Below are 19,418 nucleotides of genomic sequence, written 5' to 3' on the forward strand. Positions count from 1 at the left end.
TTTATTTTGATTTTGTTGGTTTTTTAAATAAAAATATTTTCTGGCAACTGATACTGGAAGATGTCATTGACTGTCATATTTCCTTCAAATGTATGCCAATATATCTAAAAGTATGCAACAGGGGGTGCTCATGATACAGTCATCTGACTCTTGATCATCTTCAGTAGTCCTGAAGTGTCTGTTACTAAGAGATAGAAGCCTAAGTGTTAAACACAATTACTGAACACAATGAAAAACTACCACTGACATTTTATTTGATTAGGCTTTCAATATTACAAATTACAGGGTTAAGTATTTAATCATTAACATATGCTAGAGTAGTTTAAAAAAGGATGCTGATAGAGAAGCCAGACTTTTGAAATACTGTTTATCTTAGTTGAGAGGAAGAATCACTGGCCAAGACAGTGCATGATTTTTCCCTTTTATGTAGTTTTTAATATAAATTCCAGTATATTTTTATGCTGTATGGCTTCCTGTTTTGTCTAGAATTATGAATCTATGAAACTGTTCCAAATAATTCAGTGAAAAGAGGTCAAAACTTACTTTGAAAAGTTTCCTAGAAAAACTTTTCATAAAGGAATTCTATAAATGAAATCAAATGTTTGCACTGGGTGTGGGGGAGATATTAATCTTTAAAGACACAAAACATAAAAGCTCTGGCTGTCTCCTGTATCAAAATGAACACTGACAGTCTCACTTTTTTTTCCATACATGCTCTCCCCATCCTTTAAATTTAGACCTGTAGCATTACTGAAGCTGAAATTCTCATATTCTGTTTGCTAACAGTAACCAGTAAGGTTCCAGCCCTCGTAGTTGTGAATACCTGAACAATTGAAGCAATTCAGAAGCCTGAGGCCTGAAATAGAACCTCGAGGTATTTAAATTTATTAAAGTATAACAAGTATAAATCTTTCCTATGCTTTTTAAAAGGCAGAAATTGAAATTATGCATTCAGATAGTTTTAAAATAATAACCAAAAGCAGAGCCTTCTCTGTGTTTCCGATTTAAATGGAAAATACATCTGTAGCCCTTTGTGGATATATTTCCTACTTTACATTTACTTCAAAACCAGATTCTGTACAGAGTAAGAGCTGAAACACGTCTCCAAGTTTAAGAACAAACTATGTTCACACAAATCATGTAGCTGTGCAATTTGTCAGAAAGTTGCCTTAAAATAAGTATGAACATGAACACATCTTCTCCAGGAAAGCTTAATACATGTGCAAAGGTTTTCACTGTCTTCATTTAAAAAATGGAACATAAGCTCAGAGCAAAACAGAAATACCTTTCTAGCATACTCTTAATGAAGAGAATAAAAAGGAAGTGAGAATGGAGTTAAAAAATAATTCACAAATGCTTGGTTTTATATATGTGTGTGTACACACATACTGACAGCATTGACTTCCTCATTGGATGTTTCCTTTACATATTCATGTGTCTAATTACTTTTAAAATAACTTTCTGCATTCACATGGCTCAAAATCTCCTCAACCCCCCTATTTATGTTTCCCTATTGAGAATTTAAAAGAGGAATGGCACCACCCCTCTGCACTCAGATTCCATGTTTCCAGTGGAACCAGTGATAGCTACCTGTAACAAACGCTGTCAGTGCAGGGACCGTGCACTCTCACAATGACAAAGACATGCTGGAAGTGGGATCGAATGTTCTTTGGACTGAATGGTTGTGCTCCAGGCTCTTGGAATACTATTGTCACAATATCATTTCCAATATGACGTTTTCTCAGAAGCTTTACCAAAAAGAGATGCAAAGGTTAAAACAGAGTCTTTTCACAATTTTCAATTATTTATTTCTCATTATTATAAATAACCATTGTTCAAGTTTTTATTCCATTTGACACTTCACGCTGAAAACTGAAACAGTTGAGGATTTATATGACAAGTACCAGGATGTTAGTTATTCCTCTAATAAGTTTCAGGCATGGGGATTTTAAAACCAACTTCATTTCTACATGTAACATACAGGAAGACCTTGTTAGGGAAAATGTTACACTAAACAAAGAGGAAAACCAACAAAAATCTAGTATCAGAGTAATCAGTGATACATCGAAGCTGGAAAACATTCCCCACTTCACATACATACTACAAGCCAGAAGCACATTCTACTTCAAGTTGAAAATAATTGTCATTGTCCTTAAGACATGCTATAAAAATTAGACGGTAGGTTTCTTTCAGTAAATCCAAGACTGTAGTATAAGAGAAAGGTAAACTACAAAGTAGTATAACATTTAATGTACAAAAACAAACTACAATGAATGCTGTATTATCTTCTGTTGTTAAAGGAATTTCTATTTTATCTGCAGAAACACAAAATAACATCATTTCTAGAGTGATACACTTAGACATCACACACAAGATGGCCTAGTATTAACAAGATCGGGTACTTCAGAGTAAAAAAGCAGGTCAGCTTAAATAGCTTGTCAGTATAATAAAAAAATCATTACAAAGAAAGGATTTTGCTTTGTGTCCTCCTGTGTAGTGAGCTGGACCACCCACTCGTCACCTCTGATTTTGTGCATATTAAAATTTGCTAAATGCAATCCTTAAAGTGCAACAGACTTTGCTGCAGAAGGTTGAACATCACATTAAATACACTATGGTCCTTTTGACGTAAGATATGAACTCTTATTTATGTAATGCAGATCTGCTACTGACATGATTGTATAATATTTTCAATACAAGTTTCAGTAAATAATTAAATTAATTAAATAGAAAACACTCCTATGGAGAAAAATCTACCTATGATGCACCTACAATAATCTGCTTTGCTCATTTTCCTGACACAGAGATGACCAGTTTTACTTTTGGTACTTTTGATTCTTTAAATATTTTCTTTGCTAGTTAAAAAAAATTAAAGTTGTCATAAATATTTAAGAATTCAGCTACTTTCAAGATAGAGGAAAGTCTAAATAGGTATGGTCCATCTTACCTGTTGCTTGTTGTTTGGAGTATATGGCAACATAGTGGAAACATGGAACATGATTTCATAGTCCTTGTATGTGGTGTATAGAGAGTGAGTACCCGTTGAATCAGCTTCAGTTAAGAAAAAAGAGAAATTAAAAGCATTATTAAAAAAATTAAAAATAAGGTTTCATTATCATAAAAGAAAATCATCAGGCAAGACAAGAATTCCTAGTCCTCCTTGATCCCAGCTGCAATCAGTCAGCAAGTAAAAACTTACCTTTTCACCTGCCAAAGTAAATGACACATATAGATGGCACATATAACTGTGCATACTCTTCCAATGAAGAACTTTTTAGGAATAGGGAATTTATACCAGAAAACCCTGCAGAAAGCCTATTTAAGCATGACAAGTGATAACAAAGTTTGAAATAATCTTCAGACACCACCCAATATCTCAGGCTAATTGGAAGGAAACTGAACTGTGAGGAATGTGAAAAGGACTCCAGAAAGGAAGGTAGACAGACACTGCAAGTGAATGCTATTATCTCATGCATAATTAAATATCAGTGAGCATATAATCCACAATATATGAAAGAGCAGAATGGGTTCTTTTAAACATAAATATCAGGACTCTAAGCTGACTGTAGTGACATCAGATAGAACCTTTACTGAAGCAGGTGCTTTATGAGTAGGAGCAGTCAAAAACCCAGATAGGATGCTAGCATGCTTATAGCTGATGATGGGAACAGCCCACAACAATGACATTATGATGCTGGCATAGTAATCAAAGGTACTCTCACCTGTTTTGGGTTCTGGTCACCCTATTTTAAAAGTTATAGAAGAAAGAGAAGGGATCCAGAAACGGGTCACAAAAATAATTATACGTGGATGGTGAGACTTCCATGTGGAGAGAATATGATAAAAACTAGGACTATGAAGTTTAGAAGGAAAAAAAGAAGAGGGGATATTATTAAAGTTCACAAGGTGTTGAAGACAACACTTGATTACAGACAAACTGGGAATTTCTATTTTTACTTTTTCTTTCTCAAAAAACCCAAAAAAGACCTTGGAAAATGTTCCATTAATTTAAATACTAACGTGTTTAAAGCTGAAATAGTAAATATATTCTATTAAATATAACTGCTGTCCACAGTGCAGAGCCCGGTTTCAAACAGAATTTTAAAAATAACTAGATTCATGTATGGAAAAAAGCATCCTGGTTATTTCAAGTTATATAAACATGCTACTATGTTATCTAATCCCAGCTATTTATGTCAATGTATTTTGAAAAGTTGTTAAATACTACATCTTGACATTTTTTATTAGCAGAGAGATCATGTTTCTAAGGTGATATTAGCTCTGGGATTTGTGAGGCATTTACAATGCCAATAAATACACAGTTTATTTACCCATATTTTTGGGTATAAGCTTTGACAAGAAGTTTTCATTTTCTGTCAAATTTGGAATAATAAATAGAGGTAGCTTTGCCATAAATGAAAAACCACAATATAATCCATAAAATGAAATGGGGAATTTTCTATACTATAGCTGCATAGATATTTTGCATTTCCAAATAATCTATATAGAATAAAATGGGAATAAGAAAAAAAGATGTTGCCTAGAATCTTATTCTTAAAAAAATCTCAGTTTATGTTTCAAAGAGACTGGGCTCTCTTTTGCAGTACTCAAACTGCTAAATATCTTACTTTTAATGCTAATTACAAAAGCAGAGCAGCTGAAGTGGAACTGTTTAATCTTGCACTCAGTTCACAGCAGCCTCCATGATCTACCTGATTGTTACACAATGGACACTGAAGGAGGCTGAGGAACCTGAAAGTCATGTGAACATCAACGTAACTCCTTACTAGCTTTTTTTGTTGTTTAACAGTAAGCATGCTAATTTGTACATGAACCTTCAGAAATAGAGTATACAAAAACACATTATTAGTGCATTCAACAGGCTGCCCAGTGAAGCTGTGAATATCCTCCTCCCTGGACATGTTCAAGGTCAGGCTGGATGGAGCTTTGAGCAACCTGGTCTACTGGGAGGTGTCCCTGCCCATGGCAGGAGGGTTGGAACTAGATGATCTTTCAGGTCCCTTCCAATCCAAACCATTCTATGATTCTATAAAGAAATATTACAAAGAACTGGAAAGTGGGAGCAGGTACAAAAAAAAAACAAAGTGGGTAAGAAGAAAGACAAGAGGAAGGAAGGCCCCAAGGGAGGGAAGGGGCCCAAAAGAGGTGAAAAGGAAGAGGAACAGTAAAGCAATTCTGACAAATAATATGCTAGAACACCACCTATGCATTTAAGCCAAACTTTGAACTTTCCTGGATGAACTTCATTTCAGGCAGAAGAGAGCTTTCTCAGAACAGCACTGGTTCTGTAAACCAAGTAATACATCTGCAATCTGAATTACACATTTCATGATTCCACCAATTATTTCCAAGTACTTCACAGATTAAATGTGATCTGCCCTAGGTGTTCCTGCTGCAGCAGGGGGGTTAGACTCGATGCTCTTCAGGTCCCTTCCAACCCCTACGACTCCATGACTCTATGAAATCCCTGTTACTCAAATCCAGCTAATGAACAGAAGTCTGTATCCATTAAGACTGTTCACCTTTCTTGTCATTCAGATTTGTTCTTTCTTCCAAGTCCAGAATACTTTTTTCTGAAGTACAACACAATAATTACAGGTGTTTGCTTTAAATCAAACCACTGTCATTTATCATCTCTGCCAGTGACACGGACAGTGGAATTGAGTGCACCCTCAGCAAGTTTGCTGATGACACCAAGCTGGGTGGTGTGGTTGACATGCTGGAGGGAAGGGATGCCATCCAGAGGTACCTTGACAGGCTTGAGAGGTGGGCCCATGCCAGCCTCATGAAGTTCAACAAGTACAAGGTCATGCACCTGGATTGGGGCAACCCCAAGCACAAATACAGATTGGGCAGAGAATGGATTGAGAACACCCTTGAGGAGAAGGACCTGGGGGTGTTGGTCCATTAAAAGCTCAACATGAGTCAGCAATGTGCACTTGCAGCCCAGAAATCCAACTGTGTCCTGGAATGCATCAAAAGAAGTTTGGCCAACACGTCAAGGGAGGTGATCCTGCCCCTCTACTCTACCAGACTCATGTGACCCCACCTGGAGTACTGTGTCCAATTCTGGAGCCCTCAACACAGGAAGGACACAGAGCTCTTCGAGCAAGTCCAGAGGAGGGCCATGAAGATGATCAGAGGACTGGAGCAGCTCTCCTATGAAGACAGGGTGAGAGTTTGGGCTGTTCGGCCTGGAGAAGGCTCCAATAAGACCTTATAGCAGCCTTCCAGTATCTGAAAGGGGCCTATCTACAGGAAAGCTGGGGAGGGACTTTTTACCAGGGTGTGTAGTGATAAGACAAGGGGTAATGGTTTTAAGCTGGAAGAGGGTAGATTTAGGTTAGATGTTAGGAAAAAATTCTTTACTGTGAGGGTGGTGAGACAACGGAACAGATTGCCCAGGGAGGCTGAGGCTGCCCCCTTCCCTGGAAGTGTTCAAGACCACACTGGACAGGGCTTTGTGCAACCTGGTCTATTGGAAGCTGTGCCTGCCCTTGCAGGCGAGTTTGAACTAGATGATCTTCCAGATCCCTTCTAACTCAAACTATTCTAGGATTCTGTGACTGTGCTGGAACAATATCCATCATTTCAAGGTCAGAACTGTAAGACAGCACTGCAATCTAGCTTGATTTACTTGTGTTTAACAGAGGTCCAAGGGATCTACAAATTCATTAGCACCTTTTTACACCAAAGACATAACCTTTGCCATCAGTTTATGGCATACCTGTTGATGCTGCCTTCTCAGTCTGGTCCCATTACTGGGTTTGATTACTTAGCTGAGGATTTATCTCATCTTTTCCTTCCACCGTTATTCACCTTTAAAAATTCACCTTATTCTTATATACCTTCTAATGTTTCTTAGCTATTTTCACAATGAGTGTCTTAACATACTCCCATATTAAGTAATTTTTTCCAACAGCAACAGTGCTCAAAATTGTGACTGACACCAGCACTGCACCACTGATAAATTCACCTCACTGAAGGCACATGACTAGTCTGCTTCTACAGCAGCTTTCTAAAACTGTGCACTAGAAAATTGTATAAAATCCAATATGAGTAGAAAATCCAACTTGGTGTTTCAAAGAAAAACATGTTGCAAGAAATTGTAGGAAAACAAAAAATAAATTATACTGAGACAGGAGAAGGAACATCCATTGCTACAAACTGCCACTATGCTCACAAATAAAGGCACAAGAACAAAGTGTTTCCGAGCTTAATGTTTTCCCAGCTAACCTTGCCCTGCCTCATTTCTAGTTTCTCCTAGTTATCAGCTCAAATTCAGCACTTGTCACACCTGCTCCTTTCTCTTATGCACAAGGATTACACCAAGCACTCGTGTTCAACTTGTGTAATATCCAAATAAGTTTCAGACATCAGACACTATTTCCAAGGACAGAATCCTGTATTTTTTAACATACAAAAGTATATGTGTAACACAAAGAAACAGAACTTTCCCCCATTCCTGCTCCTTAAGCAATAAAGGAACGTTGGACCTTCTTTAGTTATTGGTCTCCTAGTGAGTATCTCAGACACAACACTAAGCTTATTCTTCCTTCCATGTGGTTGAAAACATGTTAAATAGTGCAAGTTAAGAACGTAATCTATCTGCATTATTTCATTAGAAATACCGGGGTTTACTGACAAACCCTAAATGAAATGTCCATTTTAAGTGTATTCAGTTCCCAGAACTTTTAATCTATTTACTATATTCTGTGCTGGTTTTATATTGTTTCCATGTCTTAACCAAAAAGTCACACACTGAAAACACCTAATACAGATGCCTACCATTATTAACTAAGTTTATAATCTCATTAAATAGATAATACATGCACTCCTACAACTTGCAATAATTAACCTCCTTAATTTCCAGCCACTCTACCACTCTGCTGGACACACAAGCCAGGTTACCAGATCTAGCATTATCCAGTTGATCCCATTTACCCATTAAAAATATTGAGAAAGAAGACTAAATGAGGGGGAGGGAAATAAAGCATAAATTATATCTACAAAATAAAGTAAAATTATTCAAGTTATAATTTGAAAGATTACTGTGATGTTTATTACTTTAACGTGATGCCCATAAGCTTCTTAGCACCTGTGGGACAGATGACATTTTCAAGCTCTATTTCCTATCCAAATTATGCAGGCTGCCAGAAGATAGACTGCTTCCCCTCTGGTAATTCTAAAAATATACAAACAAAACTTCAAAAGTAGCAGCACTTTTCCACAGTGGCACTGGCAGAGATCCAAAACTAAAGCCCTTGAAGGATTCAATATTATTAAATAGGCTTTCAATCAATAGGATGCATGAGATTCCTCCTTTTAAAAATTGGCTCTGTTATGGCTACTTACCAATTAGGACCCTAATTTTAAACATTTCTAACAACAACAACTGTTCCAAAACTGCCTTTTGCTAGGGCAACTGTACGTCTCCAAATTTGCATAAATCAAAAATATCTTGTGAAAATCTCCAGAGCACATACACAAATCAGCTTCCCTCCACGCTAACAAAAATCTTCCCTTGTGACTACACCACACATTTGCTTTTCATAGGCTATGAATTGTTGTCAAATGTATAGGAACTAGCCAAGTAGCATAGCTCTGACCTTTCTTGCAAGTTAATGAGGAGACATTTGTTTTTAAGAGCATCTTTGCAATCAACTGTGCTCACATTAAACAGAGTTTTAATGCAGGAAAATTTCCTGCGTAATGAGTCCTCAAGAACTATTTCATGACAGTGACCTCTAGAAACAGAAAAGCCCAGAGCTGTAAAAGAGAGAAACTTGCTTCCTAGCTGTAGGCATAACTATATCAACAAAACCCTATATACCCAGGTCACAGTAAAAACCACTGTCTCCTCCTCTGCAGGCCTTCCTGTGATAGGGCCAAGCCAGAAAAGGCTGACTGATTACTTAGGGTAGCTACTGAAGGTGCATTGCCCATCTGCTCTCAAGACCACCTCTGGTCTTTAGCATTTTGTTTACCATAAGGTGGCTTTTTTTTTTTTTGCCATTTTCTATGCAGAATATGCAATAAGGGTTTCCTAAAGTAGCTCTCCAAAGAGCTTGGTGGTGTGCCCCCAAAACACTACCTTCTTTTCCACCACTTCCAGTTTGTGCTTTGCATAGTGGCAGAAAGGGAAACGTAGCACCATCAAGATCAATTACTTCAGTTTGATGCCACTGTTCACATTTTCTGCTGTCTAAATCTGCTTATTAAGAGCTTCTGTATGTTGTGTAGCCATGTGTTTGCCCGGAGTGCCTGCAGAAAACGTAACTCAAAAAATTTCTGATGACTTAGGAAAGATACAATCAACTAAAGGTTTACATACGTGCCCATTCAACAGGTGCCAGATTGTACTACATAAAATCTAAACCTGACAAAATTCTTTCATCAAGTCAGCAACAAGAAGGAATTCAAACATTACTGGAAAATTCTGCTGTTGAGAAAAAAATTCCAATCAAGTACTTTAAGACACAGTTACAGTTTTCATGGGTGTATCTGAGCAGATGAATCAACTCTTACTCATACAGCATTTACATGTGCTATAAACCAGTGTGTGTGGACTGACACCAAAAAAAGGTTAGTGGTCTGTTGGTTTTTTTTCAGATGTCTTAAGAAAACAAAAAAAAGGGAAGTCAGGATTTTACTTTAACTACCGAAAGTAACAAGAAGGTCACAATATGAAACCAGAAGCTGTGAAAGAGTATTTTCTCTGTTTTCCATACACATTTGATTTATGACTCAGCTTACTTTTATAACTAATAAAGCAGCATTTCGGAGCTGCTGAAAAGGGAAACCAAGCCCAAGAATTATTGTATAATGTATTTCCAGTACAGGCAAGAAAACTTAACAGCAAGAAACTGCCTGGTTCTCATCTGGAATCACGTAGATAACCCTAAACGCTAAAACTGAAGAGACTGAATTCAAACTGGATGAGTGCAGGGGAAGGTTACCAAGTAATAGTGCACAGAGGGCAGGGGTGGGCAGGGAGCAGAGAAATCCACACTTACAATACCAGTAAGAGAAAGTTGGCTTATTAAGGGTAACATCACAAAAGCACGGCAGAGACACAACTGCAATGAGTAAATGCACTCAAGGGGGTAAATAAAACAGAGGGAATGTAAGTATTTCACCTCTAAGAAAGCAGGCTCAATGGTAAATGTGTGTGAAATAGGGATTAATTTAGGTTTGAAACCACAGGAAGTTTTATAACCCTCTGAGGAGTGATGATTAGGCTGATCAAGTATAATATGAGAAGATGGCAATGTGAAGCCTGTAAGAATCAAGGACACAGTAGGATGGTGGAGCACTCAAGCAGGCTACTGTACTTGTAATAGGAGACCTGTAAGAGCACAGTTTTTGCTGCACCCAAGTTGACAAATACTTTTCAGCTTTCATGAATCAATTGCTTATTTAATTTCCTTTGATGCAAGCGAGTAAAATAGCAAAAGATTTCTATAGGAACTGGTTAGTTCCAATACTCAAAGGAAAGCAAGCCAAAATTTCCCTAAATATTTAAAAATAGATTTACAATTTGAATATACTGTGTGCTAGCTGATATACAGGTATTTCACAAGCTTGATTCCAAAAGCAGGAAGTTTCTTTTATAAATACTGTCATCCAAGATCATCTTTCCACTGCATTTTTGTTGCAATATGTTTTACAGTTCAAGTTGATCGTAACTGCCAAGTTCAGTTTTATTTCCGTAATTCAAAAGAAAAACCACAGAGAGAGAAATAAATTTTATAGCAGGAGTAAGACAAAACTGCCTAGTATAAAAACTACATGCAACTGACACAGCAGAAAAGCAAGAGATTGACTTGTCAGAGTGGAGTTACATAGATACCTTCTCAAAAGTTTTTGGTGACGGTCTATAAGCATATATCATCAAAATTATGACATAACTGTATCAATTACTCTTTAGCCAATACACTGATGAGGGATTTGGAATTATGATAACGGCTCCAGATTTTTTTTTTGTTGCAGCTTTAGTGATAATTTAATACCAAATTAGAACCAAAATCCAATAATTATCTAATAGTAAAGACCGTATGGGTATGGGTCAGATCACATACTTGCTTTTTTCATGTCTAATATTAAGCAACTGTCTTCCTATAGCAAAGAGGCTATTTTTAAGAACACTCTATAAAGTAAGTTAGCAACCTTATGATGTATTTTGTTCACTTAAGGGGGAAAAAGAGCGCCTTACTCTTTGTATCCAGCTGAGCACGATACTTCTCAAATCCCTTGAGTCGAACTCGTTCTCCCAAAAGCTGAAGAAACTCTTCAAATGCTGGACCTGCTGATTCATTATTATACATTTCCTCTTCTGTGCTTTGCCCAGCTTTGCAGTACATGATACCCACCTTAAGCTGGTAGCTTAACTGCAAAGGGAAAATAATGAATATCTTTAATGCATAAAACAAAATGATGTAGTAACTTATTTATTTAATTCACTTCATATTTTTTATTAAGCCCATAATTCACAATAAAAAAATACCAAATTATCAGTTTAATTTCAAATGTTAGTCTGGTTTCAAGTACTCCCATTGTTTTCCACACAAATGCCTCAATAATGGCATACTTCTTCTGAAGATGTCAAAATGTTTTCTCAAGTGAAACAAACATTAACATTCCTTATTTTCAGGAGGAAAACACTGCAGCTTGTAAATGGTGAATGTCTTGCACTGAGTCACATGGAAAGAGCTGGCTGAGTCATGCCAGCAGCTTGACTCTCACTCTTAGGCTGGTGCCATGGTTACTATCCCATGCTAACAACTCCACGCAGAAAGGTAGGGCACAGCATGCGCTTATTTCTATAGCAAGTGACAAAATTAACATTCCCTCACTTCCAAGAGGAGACAAAAATTATTCACCTAATAGTTCATTCACTTTTAGTAATGTTGAAAGAGTCCATGGCATTCAGCTGCCCTTCTCTGACTTAAAAATGCACTAACAAAGAAAACAACTGAATTGAGAAAAGCTGGTAATACTTCAAAGATGCTGTTTACTGCCACAGACCTTGAAACACATTTGTGCTTTTTACTTCCATTTTCCCCCTAATTTGGTGTTTGATGTTCCTAATACAACAAAAACTAAAGATGCAAATAAAGTAATTTTTTACCCAACCATAACTGTGATTCACCAAAGCAAATGCTTCCCACCAATTCCAAACAGATGCACACACAAAAAGGACTTCTGTGCCCTTTATGTCTGGACTACAGAAAAAGAAGTTACAGAAAGGAACTCACAGCCATTTACTGCCATCTCCAAAACCGGTTTCACAGGCAGGAACTCTGACTGGCAGAGGGCAAAGGAGAGCCTTGGCATCTACGCATCTAGTGAAAATGCATACTTACAGCCAGGTAAATAATCTTTCCTCCCATACATGGATTTCTGCAGAGGCTCCATTTTAAATAAGTACCAAAATCATGAGAAAGTCTATTGAAACTGGCACGAGCTTTCCAGCTTTGGGCTACAGGTCAGCAGGAAGTGAAAACAGTTCTTTGCAAGGACACTGGAAGCCAAGTCATCTAAATATGCTGTGATTTGCTCGCAAAGTTTCTATCAGAGCTCATGAGACAAAATGTTTTGGAACATGCTGGGATGATGCAGACACAAAGTGAAATTATTTGATTTTATCTTATTATATTTACCATGGGATAATTAAAAAGCCCTCAGAAGTGGTCCTACTCTGTCTCTAGTTAAAATAAAAAGCCTCTGACAATTGCAACTCACTGTATTCTTCTTTTACTACCAAGGATGAATGGTGACAGCGACAAAGTATTAGCACTAGGAAAATAAGGGGGAAAAAAGAAGGGCAAATACCAACCTGACTTGGTAAGTCCAGTTGAAGAAGTTAAGCATATGTAACAAGTCACAACTCTAGGCTGTTTCTTTTTCCCCCTCCAGAACATCCCTTATTTTATCATCTGACACAATACCTGACTGGCATCTCCTAAATATGTCCATATTTTTTATGATAAAATACAAGTACAGTACTATTTATTATTTTCAAGGGCATAAACATAAATGGGATTACTAGCATCCATGAGCAAACAACTCTCCTCTATTGCTTTGAAAATGTCAGCCTAAGAATCTAAACAAGGACGCTGCGAAGAGCAGAATATGCCTTCTAGCTGTGTTTTTAGATTTGTTGTAGTTAAAATTAATTCATACGGCCAACATAAGCTGGTATTTCTAATGAAAAAAAGCAGATCTTAGGGAAGAATGGCATGCAGTCTCCACTACTACACCAGCTTCTGATAAACCTATCATCCTTAGAAGTGTATTAACTCCACGTAAAAGCTAAAATAGGAGATTGAAGGGTGAATTCTGCTGAGGTAAAACTTCTAAAGCAGCAGCTTCATTTTAATAATTGCAGAGTATTTACATATTTATCTATGTGGGAAAAGGGCACTTTAAGTATTTGTCCAGGACCCAGTGAAAGCTGAAAACATCTCTTGGATTAACCAGTCAGCAAGTTTATATTATAAATATGGAATTATTTTAATAACTGACTGGCATTTTCACTGTATTTCTGTGAATGAGGAGTCGCAATAAACTTCTACTCTAATAAATCAGTAATTGACCTGATATTCAAATTTTTAAATCATATTTGGAAGTAAACCTGAAATAAGTTACCATGAACTCAGCATTCAAGGCAGAGATTAGCAGATGGTAACTAGCCAGGAAGCTAATGCAACCCTAAGAAATGACTGGATTTCTTTTTAACAGAACCATTCAAATTATGCATTTTAATAAAGTAAATAAAATAACAGGGAGGTAACAAGCAATATGGGCCATAATACCAAAGAGCAGATGTTACTATGACTCTAGCAATCTAAGGGCAAGTAGGGAATATGCAACTTGACATACAACACCAGTACAAAACTGGGGCAAGAAGAACATTCCCTTTCTGACACTGGATGTCCCACGCAGATATTGAAAGAGTATAGAGACAAAGATCAGCTGTAAAAATGTGATACGAAATTCAGGGAAAATATGTTGCAGTGCAAGACTTGAAAAGTGCAATCTGTTTAGCTTATAATAAACAAGACCAACAGATGCATAGGCATTTTCACTGCATATGAAAACCTTTGCTAGAAAAAACCTCACAGCAAACTTACTCTTAAGACATAGGTAGCAGAAAACGGTATCAGAAGCCAAGATAAACTGAAATAAAGAACTGCAAATTCGTAAATATGAAAACAACCAACTGCTTAAAACCTCATCAAAATATGAAAAAAGATAGCCTATTGTAATCAAAACTGGTGCATGCAAATTTGGCTCAATGAAGGGACTACTGGGTGAAATTTAATGGCTATGACAGGCTAAGGTCACATTATAGTTTTAATTCTTAAATTTACAAAACATGTTATTTGCTATATCAAAGAGGCACCTGTTCATGCTGTAATGAAACAGTGTGGCACTCAGCAAGAAGCAGTGATAAACATTCTGTGTTCCTGATTAATAGAACAGCTGTTACCCAAATTTTTCTGTTAGTTTTGAATTGATAAAAAATGCAGCTTCTAATTAGTACACAGTGCGCTTATCTGTTTCTGTTAGAAGTCATACTGTTTCATTACCTCAAAAACAGAAAATACTTTGATGTAGATAATACAATTTTAACTATCACTTGTCCTTAATGATTTTCAAAAGTTTAAGTAGTAACAGAAGACCACACTATATACCATATTGTGGAGCTTAATGACATAGAGGATATGAAACAAGGATAATATAATCTCACACTTTATAAAGACAATTGACTTCTGAATGGAAGTATGTTAAATTAATTTTCAAATTAGGTATTTACTAGAAATAATACTGAACTTATTTTTTCAATAGAAATTTCTGCCTTTTTTTTTGTCTTAGGGAAGATTTTCCTATCAACACTGTTAGCAGGTTCTTGATGTGCATATTATGCTCTGATGGGTGTATCAAGGGTCACTTTAATTTAAAGGCTCACTTATGGAGACATGTTGAATTAAACTCCATTTTCTCCACTGATGAAACAGAAAACTTTGGAAAGAGATTGAAGGATATCCTTCAGTCTTCAAGTGCCTGATAAACCTGACTCTGAAAGATAAGGTTTAGGCTCAGGTAACAAATCATAAACAATGAATACATGAATGTGTGGAATCACTACTCTAATCATCTAAGGAAAACACTCAGAATTCCAACTTATTAGGATCTCATCATGTGAAAGAGATTGTTACTTTCAGCAGTGAAAGCATCTAAATATTCCATCCATCTTTTAACAGGCCATACAGTAAACCCATCTCCCCTCAACTTTGTGTTCGCTGGCTCACTGCAGTGTTGTTCTATGCAGGAGCCAATAAGCACATGAAGGTGATACAGATGACAGCCTAAACTTAAATTTCCAAGAGACATTTAACAAAGCTGTTACTTCAAAAAAGTCTTAAAAACTCAAAATAGCCAGGGTATACAAAAATGAAATCACTCAGATGTCTAACTGTCTAAAAGATAAAAAGAAGCTGAAGAGTACAGAAGGGATGTGAATTTGGACACACAGTATTCTAACACACTTTAGCAATCTGACAGAGGTGATGAATAGTAAGGTAACTAAGTTTGCTAAAATTACTGAGTTATTACTCTATAGTATTGGAGTTGATGAGTGGCTGTCCTGGTTTAAGCCAGGATGAAGCCAATTTGCCTTTTATTGATTTTTTTTTTTTTCCCCTTCAGTAAGCTTTCTTTTAACTAACACCAGTGTGTTCCAAGTAAGGCTGATAAGAGAGGAATGTTTTTCTAACTGCTGGGGCTTCAAGGTCACACCTTTACTCTGCTGGCTCAGACACTATGGGGAGATCTATGACCCCTCCTGTAGGAGGCAGAGTTAGACAGACAGCAAATTTGGCCAGAGATATTCCATTCCATGTATCTACATAAGCTCAGAGGAAGGTCAGAGATCACAGAAGACAACTTCCTCCCTGCTTCTTCTTCTCTTTTCTGTCCATGGCCAGCATCCGGGGAGGACTCCGTCCATCCATCACCACTGACCCCCAGGCTCGAGCTCTCCTGACCCTCATCACTCTGTGCTTTCTCCAGCAGCAGCTCCAGGATTCCCCAGAACTGTTCACAGCTAAGGAGATGCTGTGGGAGTTATTAAACTGACACCAAGAAGAAACAGTAACATAGATGTTAATTCTGCACAGGGAAGGCTGATCATGAGAAGCAAGAGAGGAAAAAAAGGACAGTCCTGGTAATTGAAAACCATTGGTATGAAGAAGAGGCTTAGAATATTTTGTCATGCAGTTTGTTTTGGGGGGGAGGCAGGGAAAGAGAGACAAGCAGCACCCTTGTCAAGGTTTTGCCAATACAATATAACAATAAAGTATTTAGTAACATGGGATATTTATATTCTATTATAACAGCAGTAATAAAACCAAAACAGAACTCTCTCCTCCCCACACTCTTTGAAAAACAACCCCCTTAGTCTCTTTTAAAGTAAATTATAATGGACAATTGCCATAAGATTAATCTAAAACTTTAGACTTGGAGCAATGATCTGGATTTCATATGAAATATTCTGCAAAACTTGGGGTAAAGACATGTAACATAATTCGGATGACAAGCTTTAGTTTGACGAGGCACTTAAATAGACTGACTCTAATCATTTAAAGTTATAAGGTTATTTTGAAGTTCATGGCAGCAATCTGACAGTTTAAGACAATGCCTCATTCTATATCTCTGCACTTACCCCTTGTTCATCCAGCTTCATAAGCTGTTCTGTGACTTTGGGAGTGTTGAAGGCCAGCCTCAGGCAATGGATATTCAGCTCAGGAACCACATACTCCAACACTTCTTTTAGGGGAAGTCCCCTGGCTGTGCAATGCTTTGCAGTTGAAGGTATAGCATCTTCCAGCACTGAGCCTCTTAATGTCATAAGCTAAACACACAAACCAAAACCAGCTTCTATATTTAATTATGCGCTGAGAAAAAGTTGATTAGCAATAGCAGTGGAACAAAATGTACTATTTTTCAATAGAGATTGAAGACATTAAGTAACTTAAGTTGTGTGAAACAGATACTGATATCCGAAACATCACTGACACTCGTCAGAATATTTCAAATTATTCCAGAGATTTAAATTTTACAGGAAACTAATACTTGGAAATAGTAGTAGTAGTATATCTAGTAGTATTTCTAGCAGAGCATTTTGAAGTATCAAAGATTTTCTTAGGTCTACCCACTGTCACGTGTAAAAGTGGAAGAAGTTATTTTCCTCCTCTTTGCTTGCTCCTAGCTAATATAGCTCCTGTGAGTTTCTCAAGCTTTAATTAAAACAAACCTGACAGTTTCCTCTCTATTGGATGTTACGGAGTAATGCACTCACTAATGCATTCACTTGTATTCTGTGTATTATAAACATGTGGCATAACTGTCAAGAGATTCCTGGGTTATATGTACGTAGAGAAGGCAGAAATCTATTAGCGATTCTAAAAGCACATAGACCCCCCACACAGGACCTCGTTTTGCCTGCTCACTTCTAGCTTTTCTTACTATAACTCCTGAACTGCTTACCTCACTGGTTCTGAATATGATCCGGTAGTTGTATTGAGGTCCATTTTCTTTGATTTCTTCTGGCTTCTCTCTTCGTATACTCACAGCTACTGGACCCAGGTTCTCATCTGCCCCAAAATAGTTCCAGTGTTCTTGCATAAAAAAAAACCAAAACACAAGATACAAAGTCTGTCTGTTTTCTTAAAGTTCAACTGCATTTTCATGCTTAATTATGGGAAATAAATAAGAGCATGTTAAAGTGGTACCAGGATTTTATCCTTGTGCTTCACAATTCTCTAATGAGCTTTAATGAGTTTATACAAGAAAGCTGAAATTCAACATTGCATGTCTGCTTCAACAGCCCTAAAACCTGCATTGGCTCTTACAGCAAAATCTGTTTCATTCACATTCAGCTAAATAAGCACAGCTAGTTTGCCCTCCTTAAAAATATAAACAAGAAAGACAAATGCACTGAGATGGGAAACTGGCCACTCTATGTTGAAACAGCAGCAGCAAACAACTGCACTTAGCAAAGGATGCAACTTAGGTATTTTTGTATGGAAAAAGTAAAAAAACAGTCCAACAAGTTAATTAAAAAAGGGGGAAAAAACAACTGAAGAAAATATTAATAGCAAACAAATCAAAAGCACAGAACCATAAAAAATAAAATTAAGCACAAGAAACAGTGACTTGCCTAAATATTTAACAATGACGTGTCGAACAACCGTATGAGCAACATTTAAAGTGCTGAGAGTCGAGTCTAAAATTAGCCTATAGCTGGGAAGGTGGCAGAGAAGAGACTACAGGGGTGAAGAAATTGCTCACTAGCTGAACAGCAGAATATTCTGAGACACGTTTTTATATTCATTTAACTATACATATGTAAAGCCGAGCTTTACATGAAAAAATATCATAGAAACGCATTTGCAAAAATTTTAGCTTCACAATTGGAGATATTAGTGTTAAAGGCTTTTCTGTTGAGCCTTCTGAGCATCATGAACTACCTTGACTGATGACAGAGGTACATCATCATGAATACAGCAACAAAGAAACAAAACTTGCACATATCTCAAATAACAACTGAATTTAAACATACAATACCTGAAAGGAAAATTTAAGAGAAACTGTCAATAAATAGAAGTCAAGCACTCTACAAGAAAAGTCCTATGTCATCACTTTCCATATGCTGCATGCCTGCACATATGAATTTATAGATGCACAGAAATAGAAAATTAGAGCTGTCTGAAAACTGAACAATTCAAATAAGAAATGCAAAATTTGGTGGAATGAAAAAAGATGTAACAGCCCTGAAAGGAAACACAACCATACTCCCTGAAATCCTAGACACTTGCTATTATTAAAACAAGCAGAACTTTAAAACAAGAACTTTAGAGCAGTGAAATATGAACTATTCTGCTCTAAAGATAAAATGCAAAATATTTTAATATCGTCATCAAGAACTGCATCTTTAAACATACTAAAAATAGATACTGAAATACACTCCATCCAGACTGAATGGCAGTCTTTTTTCCAATGGAAATCACTTGCAGTGTTATAAATTTGAGCTCCTCATTTTCAATTCTATTTCTTTTAAAATTATACTTGCTGGTTCTTGCTATGTTTTCTTCCAACACACTAAATGCTTTTCAAGTAGGTGCTTTCTCCTTATGAATTTACTTGCAACCCAGAATTACACCTTTGTCTTCACACAGCTGCCTACCCCTTTAAGCCCTTGGGGACCGTGTTCTCTTCCCCAGTATCTGGTATTTTACTACCCTTTCCTCAATGTTTTACATTAAAGATTTCAGAGCACGCAAAACAAATGAAACATGCTCACAGCATTCTAAAGCCTGCTTTCTACCAAA

General features: G+C 36.9%; 1 protein-coding gene across 6 annotated transcripts in view; it reads right to left on the reverse strand.

The window, feature by feature from the left end:
- The window catches only part of SIPA1L1 (signal induced proliferation associated 1 like 1), a 202,743-nt gene that overhangs the window by 47,840 nt on the left and 135,485 nt on the right, over window positions 1–19,418 (reverse strand). For all 6 annotated transcript variants that reach the window (XM_051620671.1, XM_051620673.1, XM_051620676.1 and 3 more), the window contains 5 exons: window positions 17,575–17,705; window positions 16,751–16,939; window positions 11,237–11,411; window positions 2,948–3,051; window positions 1,591–1,748 (listed from right to left, as the gene is read on the reverse strand). In XM_051620671.1, coding sequence (XP_051476631.1) covers window positions 1,591–1,748; window positions 2,948–3,051; window positions 11,237–11,411; window positions 16,751–16,939; window positions 17,575–17,705 — 757 coding nt within the window. The remainder of the gene's footprint in view (window positions 1–1,590; window positions 1,749–2,947; window positions 3,052–11,236; window positions 11,412–16,750; window positions 16,940–17,574; window positions 17,706–19,418) is intronic.

Source organism: Apus apus, chromosome 5 (genome assembly GCF_020740795.1).
Source record: "Apus apus isolate bApuApu2 chromosome 5, bApuApu2.pri.cur, whole genome shotgun sequence".
NCBI classification, from domain to species: Eukaryota; Metazoa; Chordata; class Aves; order Apodiformes; family Apodidae; genus Apus; species Apus apus.